Consider the following 10,789-nt stretch of genomic DNA (forward strand, 5'->3'; position numbering starts at 1 on the left):
AAGATTTGCTAGTTTTTAGTCCTTGTTTTTATTGATTGTTCAGCAAAAAAACCGTCGGTAACAGTCGTTGCTGGTATTTGAAGATATGTTGCGTGAAAGCCGTAGTATATAGTATATATAGTATATATATTATTTGTATACCCTATTTCGTTAATTTAATATGAAGATTATATGTAATTAAAGACCTTTTCTGCAGTAGAAGTTATCGATTACTGAGTTATCGAAATGGCCGTGCAAGCTGTTTTTGACATTCCTTTTTGGCCTCACCTTCTTCGCATGCACACCAACACCAACACTTTCGCGAATGCGTTATTTTTTAATGATTCTTGCAATCATTCAACGTTTGCGTGAGTTGTCAAGCATACACAATATCAGAGGATATCTAAATTTAAATATTGTATCTCCAGTACCCAGTTGATTGCATGCGCCACGGCAGCAGCAACCGCGAAACCCCTCAACGACGATCGCACACAGCGCAATAGGCCCCGCACACTCGAAACTTGGGGCGAGCGAAGAAACCCAATCGGCAGACACCGCAGAGCAACATTTCGTCGATGCTAGTCGTGTCGAGTTGTGCGTGGAGGTGGAGCAACAGCAGCAGCAGCCGCAGTGTCAATTAATAGTTTTGCGTATTCCCATTCATACATCATACATCATACATCACCACACCACCCACTCCCCTCGCACTTGCGGAGTCCGTGTTATACAACAAAATTGACCAGTGCCTCTCGACTACGCCGGCAAATACCAATCGTTAATGTTGTCCTTAGGGCCAGAGGTTCAACAAGACCAAAAATCGGAATCTAATCAATCCCCGCCCTCTTGTGCGTGCGTTCGAAATAATTAACTGTGCGTGGTGTAATCGTAATCCCTTATCAGCTGCTCGGTGCGAAAGTTTGGCCGCAAGACAAACGGGCAGAGAAAGCATACAGCCAAAGCAAAAGAAACGCCAATAACAAGCGGTGTGTGAGTCTCCTCGGTTTCGCTTGCACTTGCCACTGGACAGAACAGAACTGGTTGGAGATTGCGGATTGGAGCATCAAAGCGTTCGTAACAGAAGAACCCATTGCAAGGGCAGCCACAGACACAGCCACAGCCATGAATATCGACGACTATGAGAGTTTGCCGACGACCAGTGTCGGCATAAATATGACGGCGGGCGCCATCGCTGGCGTTCTGGAGCATGTGGTCATGTATCCGCTGGACTCTGTTAAGGTGAGAGACTTTTCCGCGGAAGAGGAGCAGGGTATCCACTGCCTGAAATCGGGGCATGCCACCACATAACCTCACAAATGCGTGTACACAATCGAAATATTTGTATATGTCCGTCTGTGCCAATGCTCGGGCATAATCGTGATGTAATTCCTTGGCTCTCGAAGACTATTGCGGGTGGTATTTGCCCTGTAGCTGTGGCGCTCATAACTCAGCTGGTTTGTGCGTTTATCAGAGCACGTTCTGTGGGTTTACGCTTTGGCCGATAAGATTAGCCCCCCACCACTCCATGCCCGAGATTTGCTATGTGCTCTGTCCTGATAGCTTGATCGGCATTATCGTATGAGCTCCCCGTCCGTGCCCTATGCAATTCCGATGTCAAGACATTTGCATATAATGTACATATGCTATAGAAAATGCACATATGTACATCATCCGCAAGGCATGGCAAGGCCTGCCTCTGCCCCGCCGATAATTAGATTCCATTGCAGGCTACTATATACAACAATTTTTCACGCAATTCGGTTCGAGCAGAGATATTGATTTTCTGTACTGGCCATATGTGTCCGTCAATCGGACTCCCCGAAGCTCCTAAGAATTCTGCTGTCGTGACAGGCAATACTGGTGCCAAAAGTAAAGCCCAAGTAAAGTCGGGATTCCCGGCGTTGTGCCTGACGAACTGATTTCATTGAGTTACGAAATCAAGAGCAGCAGCAACAGCACCACCAGCAGAGCTCTACGTTTAATTGAACAACAATTGAAGCACTTTTATTCACATTATTATTATTAGTTTTCGCATTGTTGCCGTCTCGCTGGTTGCTGTTTATAAATAATCTATCTGTAATGGTTTTTGCTTATCGGAGGCGCATGATGCATTGAGAATGCCGGTCTACGCTCTCGGAATCGATGCTTTTTTTTATCAGCAGGCCCCCCTCCCCTTTTATGTAATCTCTGCCCCCGTGTTCAGTGCTCGTTCGGTGGCATTTTAATTATGATTTTACACAGTATTCCGATTGCCCCGCCCACACTCGAGAGACAAGAGCCACTCATTGGATGGGTTTTTCTTCACCTTGAGTGGCCGTCGTGTTATCACCCCTCAGACAGATGATACTAGTGGGGCCGCGTCCCCACTAAAACATGTAAACAATACAATGCAATGGAGTTATGTATTTGTTTTCCAGGAAATCTTATCTGATTCGCTCAAACCTCACGTCCCTGTAATTTACGTTATGTGGGATTCTGTGCTCTCCACTCCACACTCCCAGCCATCTATTATATATGTGGTTCTAGCCTGATTTGATTTGCTGGCACACCTCTAGCATTATATAGTACGTATGTACGTATTCCACGATTTAAATATGGGGGGATCGACTGCTAAATGTTTGTGGCCTAGCTAATTCGTTTTCGTAGACAAAGCTCCCTATTAAAGCGTTATAGTGGCACAATTAAAAGTGTTTTCTCGGTTCTGAATCACGATGAAATGCATATTTTATGTATGCGAACGAGTATCGTTCATCACCGCCTTTCAGTTGGGCAGTCTCCGGGGTATTACATGAGTAATAATGACATTGCACAACAAGCTATAAAAAAGAAATTCTATTTGCTGAACCCTAGATTCTATACGTGTATAAACGTGATAGCTATTCCACGGGCTAATCGTTAATTATTCCTAAAAACGAGTTTATCAATAAATAACTTAATAAATAGGTAAACACGGGATCCCCATTTTTAAGGCACACTACAGTATTTCTTGTTTATTTACAGACGCGAATGCAGAGCCTGACATCAGCATCCAACATGAATATAATGTCAACCTTTCAGAATATGATCACACGTGAGGGTCTCTTGAGGTAAGCAGCACCAACGACTCACCTACCCCCTTTGGAGGAAAAGTTTTTAAATGATTCGTTTGCAGACCCATTCGTGGGGCCAGTGCTGTTGTTGTGGGTGCAGGACCAGCGCATTCGCTCTACTTTGGTGCCTACGAGATGACCAAGGAAATGCTGACTAAATTCACATCACTAAACCACCTTAACTACGGTTAGGACTGCTCTATATAAACGATCGATGGATCCTCAATGAACTATGATCGCTAATGCTCTGCCGTTACAGTTATCTCCGGGGCAGTGGCCACTCTCATACACGACGCCATCTCCAATCCCACGGAGGTGATCAAGCAGCGAATGCAAATGTACAATTCACCCTATTCATCGGTCATCACGTGCATGCGGGATGTGTATCGGAAGGAGGGCTTCAAGGCCTTCTATCGATCCTACAGCACCCAATTGGTCATGAATATACCATATCAGACGATACATTTTACCACATATGAGTTTATCCAGAATAAAGTGAGTACCTCTTAAGGATGCTGGATATACATATCTCGGAGAAGAATCCGTTTTAACCCGGCCACACCGTATTTATGTTGCAGCTCAATTTGGATCGCAGATACAATCCCCCAGTTCATATGGTGGCGGGTGGAGCGGCGGGTGCATGTGCAGCGGCCATAACGACACCCCTGGATGTGGTGAAAACGCTGCTAAACACACAGGAAACGGGTCTAACAAAAGGCATGATCGAGGCCTGTCGCAAGGTATTTCATATACGTCTGAGCCGAAGGGACTTTCTGACTTTGTTTGACTTTCAGATCTACCATATGGCTGGGCCAATGGGTTTCTTCAAGGGAATGACTGCTCGCGTCTTGTATTCGATGCCAGCGACGGCCATCTGCTGGTCCACATACGAGTTCTTCAAGTTCTATTTGTGTGGCCTCGACCGTGATCAATATAAATCGTCAATTACGGGCCGCTCCGAATTACAAGAGCCCCGCAAAACGGCCTATGTATTGCCGAAGAGCACAACCGATGAGGATCCGTCTTTGGCGACCGAATCTTTGGCCGTGGATACGGCTGCCGGCACGTTGAAGGATCCCGCTGTCCTGCATCCGACGCCGCCCACAGTCAATGCAGCCGGTGCCATCAAAACGGTCTGTGAACTGTCCACACGCACCGCTGCGCCCACCATAAATCTGCACACGAGGCACACGGAAGTGAAGAGCCCCTATGAGCGGGGCTTCTCCAGCACGTAGACTGTGCGCGAGGACGTGGCCGCAAGCGAGGCGGCCAGCGTTCGACACGTTTGCAGCGGCGACAGCTAAACACACATAAGCATAGCTATTAGTTGGCGGCGGGGAAAGGTGGCTGGAGGCGGCAGAGGTGCAGGACTCAGTCTGTTTTGTGGAGTTTGGCGTGGACACGGCGTTTGAAACGTCTGCCGCCCCCATTCCCTTCGGCCCTAGCCTCTGTATTGCCTCTGGCCTCGTTTTTTCCCCAGCTGTTTGTATGAATACTCTGCGAGGAGTCGGTGAGAGAGTGTTATCACTCCCATAGTCGGAGGTTAAATCGTAGTTGTTGTTCTGCACAAAAACTCTCGCTCTCACACTCCCCCCACAAAAACAAAAACACGCAAACACCCCCATCCCCACACCCTACAAAACACACACACACCCAAACAAAAACAAAGTTCATTTTTAGGCAAAAAGCAAAATATTCTTGTTAAAAAAACAAAGGTAAAAATTAATGATTACGATTATGATGATAATAACTTGTATCTATGTTGCTCGGAATTGAGTGGAACCCTTGTGTAAAGTACTATTATATTACCATTACATTGTGTATTACAATATATATATGATTTACGATATATTTTTTTTAAACAAAAAACAAATTTCAAAGTATATATATACATATTATGCATATACTTGTTGATTTGATCGTTGTAAAGTAAGAGCAAAGCCAGAGCAAAAGAGCAACAAAAGCGCAAAAACGCAGGAAACAGAACAAAATAAACTGTTTCGCAAAAAAAGGCAGAAAATTCAATGATTTGTAATCCAATTACACTTTCATCTTCAAACTGAGATGTTACAAAATATAGTATATACTTATAATAACGAGAGCCTGCAAACAACTATACAGCTCCCTCCTATTCCAGGCCCCCAGGAACCTACCCAACCAACCTTTGGGTACCACAGTACTGTAATGTAGTGGAGTAGAGTAGAGCCCCTGGCCCTCGCCCTGGCACTTGACTGACTGATTGACTTTACTGAAAGCCCCCAAACCGTATTCGCATACATAATATATATATCTGGTTCTAGCTTCTAGAATATCCAAAAAATAGCCTCAGTCAAGTGCCAGCGGGTGTCGGGGGAAACAGCAACCCAGTCCCCAAAAAACAAAACACAAAACACACACAATAAATAAAACCATTATATTATTACGTTCATTGTTATTTTTATTGTTTATATATAAATATATATGCATTACTATATATACATATATACAGTGCCGCTCAACCGAATAGGTTCCACAATTTTCAAAAGTAAAGTCGTTAAATCTTTTCAACCAACGTAACGATTACTTACCGAAACAGGAAAGTTTGCAGTCTCCACATGATTGGAAATGGGTGGCGGGATCCCATTGGAACCAATCGGTGCAAGAATGCATCAAAATCAGACGATTCCAAAAGGAAAACATTCATTTTGTATTTTTAGTGCAGCAAAATATGGTACAAATATGAAAGGAAGAGCAGCCAGGCTTGTGATTAGAACTCCCTACCTCTTCCTACAGCAAAATCAGGGAAGAATTCGGTGTTAATGCGAGTTTGGGCAGCCTACAGCCCTTCGTTGACAGGTTATTTTTGTTAAATTTCCAAAAAATTAGCTTAAATATAAAAAGATATTTTAGGTTTTTGAAAAAGTGCATCGGTGACCGCAAACTTTCTTATTTCTTTAACAATCAATAAATCATAAAAATAAAAATTTAGTTTATCAAAATCGGTAAGTTGGTTGAAGAGATATAGCGGTTCGACTTTTGAAAATTGTGGAACCTATTCAGTTTCGAGGCACTGTATATGCATACATATGTATTTCTATAAATTTACTTATTCTTAAACTGTAAAGTGTAGGATTTAAAATTACAATTTTATTGTTACCACAAATTCTAACAAAAACAGAAACAGATTCAAAAACTAATACAATTGAAAAATTGGAAATTTGCCCATTAAAACAGAATGAAAGAAACACAAACACTTGTGGAATTGTTTTTCTGTCAAATGCATTCAACAACAATTGCATTATTACTTTTTATTTTGTTTCCCACAACATTTTGATTTGTTTTTTTAAGCTAGAGGATTGAATCCAAGCCACGTCGGCGCGAGCGCTGCGACAGAACTGGACGGGGCTTGTAGAGATCATCGTTGGTGTATCGCTGCTGCTGGCAGAGCTTCTGGCTGAGTCGCTTGGCGGACACTCCTTCGTCTGTTGGATAAACAAAAGCACGCAAATTAATTGGGTGATATTCTCGGAAGCAATTTGGAGACGGAAGGCAAACGGTTCGGCCACCCCAGAGCAGATCGAAAGACATGCGAGAGAGAAGTGCTTACCCACCACATGAAATATTGTTTATTTTGATAGGTCTTGACTTTAGACGGCCTCGGGGAGCAGTGCTACAACTGCTTGTACACATAATAATTTTTGAGCAATAAAATGTGCATGATCGGCATGTGGAAAGAAAGCAGAGGCAGAGGTAGAGATCACAAAATGTGGATGAGAGAGGATGAGAGGAGGTTTTGCTACTCGAAGGAGCATTAATCTATGATAAGTACGCACCAGACTCCTGCTTCTCTATTGCTTCGTTCTCCTTGGAATTGATGCTGCCGTCGGAGGGCGTGGGTGAGGCCTTCGGTTCGTTGCGACGCAACCTTTTCACGGGACTGCCTGAAGACGAGCTGCTGCTACTCGCGGTTATGTGCTGCGGCGGTGTCGTCTCGCGCATCTTTTCCTGCCTCTCGCCGCCGCCGTCCAACCTACGCTTTGATTTCGTGCGCCTTAAATCACGCACATCCACCAACTGCTTGGGCATCTCATTACTTAAGTCGTTCAACAAAGTATCCCGCTCTTCGATCAGTCGATTGATGAGCTCCAGGCGTGCCTTAAACTCCTCGGTGTTCTGCTCAAAGTGTATGATATCCCCAGCCTCAGTTTCTGTTTCAGTTTCGTTATTTTGCTTGCTAGAATCTGCTGAAATCGGCTGCTTTTCAGCCAAAGAGTCGGGCTGGTTCTCCAAGCTGGTGGCCGTTGCCGCCTCTGATACCTTTTCAGCTATCTGGGAACCCTCCGAGTCTGTGGCCGGCTCCTCCATTTGTTTTAAATCAATTGAAATCTCATCGGCCTCTTTACACACTTCATCGACAGGCGAGTCCTTTGCCAGCTCTATATCCAGCTGCTGTTCCTCTTCTTTGGCAGGCTCTGCTGGCGTCAACTCGGTTTCCATTGGCTCAGGCCGTGTCACATCTTCTGGTTCTTTTTCGACTTGATCCGCGTCCTTCTTTGGCTGAGAGCCAGAAGCGGGGGCACACAATTCAATGAAACTGGTGGTCGATTGCTGTAGAATATCACTGACATTGACTACGCTGCTGCACATGCTCAAAATGACAGCGCTATCGGTAGCACCATTGCTACCGCCATTTGTGTTGCCATTCGAGTTGTTGCCGTACTGGACAGGCGCATCAGTTTTTTCGTTAGCCGCACCAGGATCGGGTAGGGGCGTGGCGCCAGAGCTGAATGGCGGCTTGCCCTCATCGTTAGAGTCCGAGCTGCGGCGCTTCTGTAGCTTTGCCTTGATTTCGCCGTGATCATCCTGCACGACTGGGGGCGCTGCACTCGTGGAGTTTGTGGAAGATGTGGATTTGTTCCGATCACGGTCACGACCACGCTCGTGATCTCTCTTCTTTGATGAGGAGCCGCTGCTGCTACCGCTTTGATGGCTGCGATGGCTCTGGCTCTGGCTCTGGCCGTCTTTGCTTTTTTCTTTGTCCCGGTCTGAGCGGGACGAGGATGAGCTTGACTTGTGTTTCTTGTGTGAGGACGAGGTGTCGTGGCGTGACGAGGATGTGGAAGCTGAACGCTTCGACGACGATGATTCGCGATGAGCCCTACTCGACGAGGTTGAAGAAGAGCTCTTGTCCTTCTGGGAGCTGCTGCTGCTGCTGCTCTTGTGCTTGGAGCTTGAGTGAGAGTGCGAGGATGAGTGCTTCGAGCTGGAGCTAGAGGAATGTTTACTCTGCGATTTATGGCGATTGCGATCAGCATCGCGATCCTTCAGCTCTCGGCTTTTGCGTCGCTGCTTATCATCCGAATTGCTCGAATGGTGACGTCTATCCCTCTCCTTGTCCTTATCTTTTGAGCTGCTCTTCGATTGTGATGATGCGGAAGTCTGCGTCTTTGTGGCGTCATCTTTGGTGGTTTCAACATCATCCGGGGGCGGCAGCTTCGCGGCCACATCTTCTTTCACTTCTTCTACTTCATGCGTGGCAGCGGCAAGTGACAGTGGCGATTCTTGTCTCTCGATTTCCGATCCATTCGACTCAGCCTGTGGGATTTTATCTATCTTGGGAGTGGTATCTTGGGCAACCGCTTCTGAGAATGATCCAATGCTGTTCTCAGGTGCCGGTGGTGGTGTAGGTGTCTCAGGCTCAGGTGCAGCGTTCTCTGGAGGAGATGTTGGCGCCTCAGATGCAGATTGGAGTGTTACAGGCTCAAGTGGAGTTGCTTCAGGTTCAGGTGGAGGGGCCTCCAGTTCAGGTGTTGCGGTCTTCGGTTCAGGTGGAGGCGCCTCAGGCTCAGGTGGAGGAGCCTCGGGTGCCGGAGGTGGCGTCTCTGGTGCCGGCGGTGGCGTTTCAGGAGCTGGCGGTGGTGGTGGTGGTGGCGTCTGAGGTGGTTGGGGCATTGAAAAAGCCTCAATTTTGGGTATAGCTGGCTGCTCCCGAGGTTCCAACGCAGGCACAGACAGAGGTTCGATGGAGATGTTACTGGCATCCTCAATATTGGCTTTCAACTCGGACATAATGGCGTCCTCAATGGATAAAGCTTGGGAGGCACCGTTCGTGTTCTCCGACACGGAATTCCTGCGTTCGGTGCCTACAATGTTTGGAAAATTGATTATACAAATGGAAAACTACATTATTGTATGCCTACCCTCGAATGTAATGGCGTCTTGCTTGATGTCAAAGTGCAAGGGCCGACTGCAGTGGTCCCTGCCACTGGCAGCATCATTGGAATTCTCGTTAAACTTTGGCATCTGCGCCTCCTCTGATATGTTAGCGGCCATGTTTGGGGTTAGTTCGACGCTATTGCTGGTGGGCGTTGGCTGCTGCCCATCCACAACCGACTCTGAGAAAGAGGCAATGGTGAGGCGACTATCACTGGATACCTGCGACAGTTGCGAGGCCTGCGATGCACCATTCACCGAGTCCAAGGTGTTCAAGGAGCCATTGTTCAGATCCTCCTTGTTTGCAGTTGGCTTGTCTTCGCTCAGAGGCTCAAATGATGGCGAAGTGTCGTCATCATAGTTCCTATCATCCACACCCGGCGGCAGGTCATCATCTTTGCTGTCGTCCTTCCCATCGGATTGCACTGTGCCGCGGTCAGAGTCGGGGCTGATTTGTTCCAGATCTGTGGGCAGTAGACTGGCAGAGGTGGTCTCCACATTCAGCAGGCTGCTGCCGTTCATGTGGCCAGCATATGGCGGCAACGGCGGCGCTGGCAGCAGCGTCGGCCTTGGTGGCGGGGCAATGGTAGGTGGAGGCGGCGGTGTGATGCCTAGATACTTGTAAGCAATGCTTTCGATCTTTGGCTCAAATATGGTGGCAACCTTCGGATTAACCACTTGGTCCACGATCTGATCCACTCCCTTTTCCAGGACATCGGAGCTGAAATGTTTACAGCGTTTAATTTAGCTTTTTCAGGCCTGATGGTGTTCCAAAATACTTACTCAAGCAAATGCTTGCGCAGTCTTTCCCGCAATTGGACCTTGTTTGTGTCTGGCGTCCAGCGTTGTTTGGCCAGAAAGTCGTTCACTGCCGTCTCCACCCGATTGCGTACGTTCTGATATGCGGGCTTGGTGTCCACATCGGCTAGACAACAGTTGAAACGAAATTCGTCGAAAACGCCCTGCGATTTCACCTCCTCAATGAGGTTTTTTACAAAATCGTCCATCGTCTATTGACATGCGCTGCGAGTTGTGGTCGAAAGGTGGGCGTACGAGCCTGCGAATCTAAAATCTGCTTTTAGTATTTTTATATTATTTCAGATTTACACTTTGTGATGATACAAATTTTTCTACTGATGCTTGTCGATTAAAATCAAAATGTTTTAAATCGGACTATCAAAATTGAGAAATATGGATTAGCCAACTAGCACCGAAATAATGAAAATTGTATCATTTTAGCGCAGTTCAGGTGAAAGATATCAATGTTTTTCTTTTAAGGGGGCTTTAGAGGGCCAAGTTCGGGCTTTCATCATACGAGACGCTATATTGTTGTTGAGGAGCAAAAACAGCAATCGCCGTAGCAAGAAAACAAGTGAAGTATTCAAAATAAGCCAGTCAAGTAGAAAATAGATTATTTAATTGGATATAATTATGTGGGCAGGGCTGAGAGTTATAGATAGTTGGTAATATTCCACGGAATATCAAAATCGTGGAATATAGATCTTGAATTCATCAGTTTTTAAAATGAGACG

At 46.2% G+C, this 10,789-nt stretch overlaps 2 protein-coding genes across 3 annotated transcripts; one reads left to right on the forward strand and one right to left on the reverse strand.

The window, feature by feature from the left end:
• Positions 1-282: 282 nt before the first annotated feature.
• Positions 283-4,899, forward strand: LOC6588436 (mitoferrin). The gene is made up of 7 exons (XM_002012933.2): positions 283-347; positions 408-1,215; positions 2,977-3,062; positions 3,128-3,252; positions 3,325-3,560; positions 3,644-3,805; positions 3,860-4,899. The coding sequence occupies exons 2-7, from the start codon at positions 1,099-1,101 to the stop codon at positions 4,298-4,300; spliced, it is 1,167 nt and encodes a 388-aa protein (XP_002012969.1). The 5' UTR covers positions 283-347; positions 408-1,098; the 3' UTR covers positions 4,301-4,899.
• A 1,407-nt stretch (positions 4,900-6,306) lies between these two features.
• Positions 6,307-10,326, reverse strand: LOC6588290 (serine/arginine repetitive matrix protein 1). 2 transcript variants are annotated; one of them, XM_026984200.1, is made up of 5 exons: positions 10,041-10,326; positions 9,245-9,978; positions 6,878-9,187; positions 6,652-6,720; positions 6,512-6,526 (listed from the first exon to the last, which is right to left on the reverse strand). In XM_026984200.1, exons 1-4 carry the CDS (start codon positions 10,262-10,264, stop codon positions 6,692-6,694), a joined length of 3,297 nt encoding a protein of 1,098 aa, XP_026840001.1. In that variant the 5' UTR covers positions 10,265-10,326; the 3' UTR covers positions 6,512-6,526; positions 6,652-6,691. The 2 variants fall into 2 exon arrangements, with proteins under 2 accessions (XP_002012970.1, XP_026840001.1); XM_002012934.2 differs by lacking the exon at positions 6,652-6,720 and having other exon boundaries at positions 6,307-6,526; positions 10,041-10,323.
• Positions 10,327-10,789: the final 463 nt, after the last annotated feature.

The sequence above is a fragment of the Drosophila persimilis genome, unplaced genomic scaffold, assembly GCF_003286085.1.
Source record: "Drosophila persimilis strain 14011-0111.01,24,50 unplaced genomic scaffold, DperRS2 tig00000000-arrow-pilon, whole genome shotgun sequence".
NCBI classification, from domain to species: domain Eukaryota; kingdom Metazoa; phylum Arthropoda; class Insecta; order Diptera; family Drosophilidae; genus Drosophila; species Drosophila persimilis.

Bases quoted from the DNA above. Each gene is read 5' to 3' on its own strand.
- LOC6588436 (XM_002012933.2), top strand. From the start codon at position 1,099: ATGAATATCGACGACTATGAGAGTTTGCCGACGACCAGTGTCGGCATA. The intron at 1,216-2,976 runs GTGAGAGACTTT...GTTTATTTACAG, and splicing joins ATCCGCTGGACTCTGTTAAG to ACGCGAATGCAGAGCCTGAC. The intron at 3,063-3,127 runs GTAAGCAGCACC...ATTCGTTTGCAG, and splicing joins ACACGTGAGGGTCTCTTGAG to ACCCATTCGTGGGGCCAGTG.
- LOC6588290 (XM_002012934.2), bottom strand. From the start codon at position 10,264: ATGGACGATTTTGTAAAAAACCTCATTGAGGAGGTGAAATCGCAGGGC. The intron at 9,979-10,040 runs GTAAGTATTTTG...TAAACATTTCAG, and splicing joins CTGCGCAAGCATTTGCTTGA to CTCCGATGTCCTGGAAAAGG. The intron at 6,527-6,877 runs GTGCGTACTTAT...TTTATCCAACAG, and splicing joins AATAGAGAAGCAGGAGTCTG to ACGAAGGAGTGTCCGCCAAG.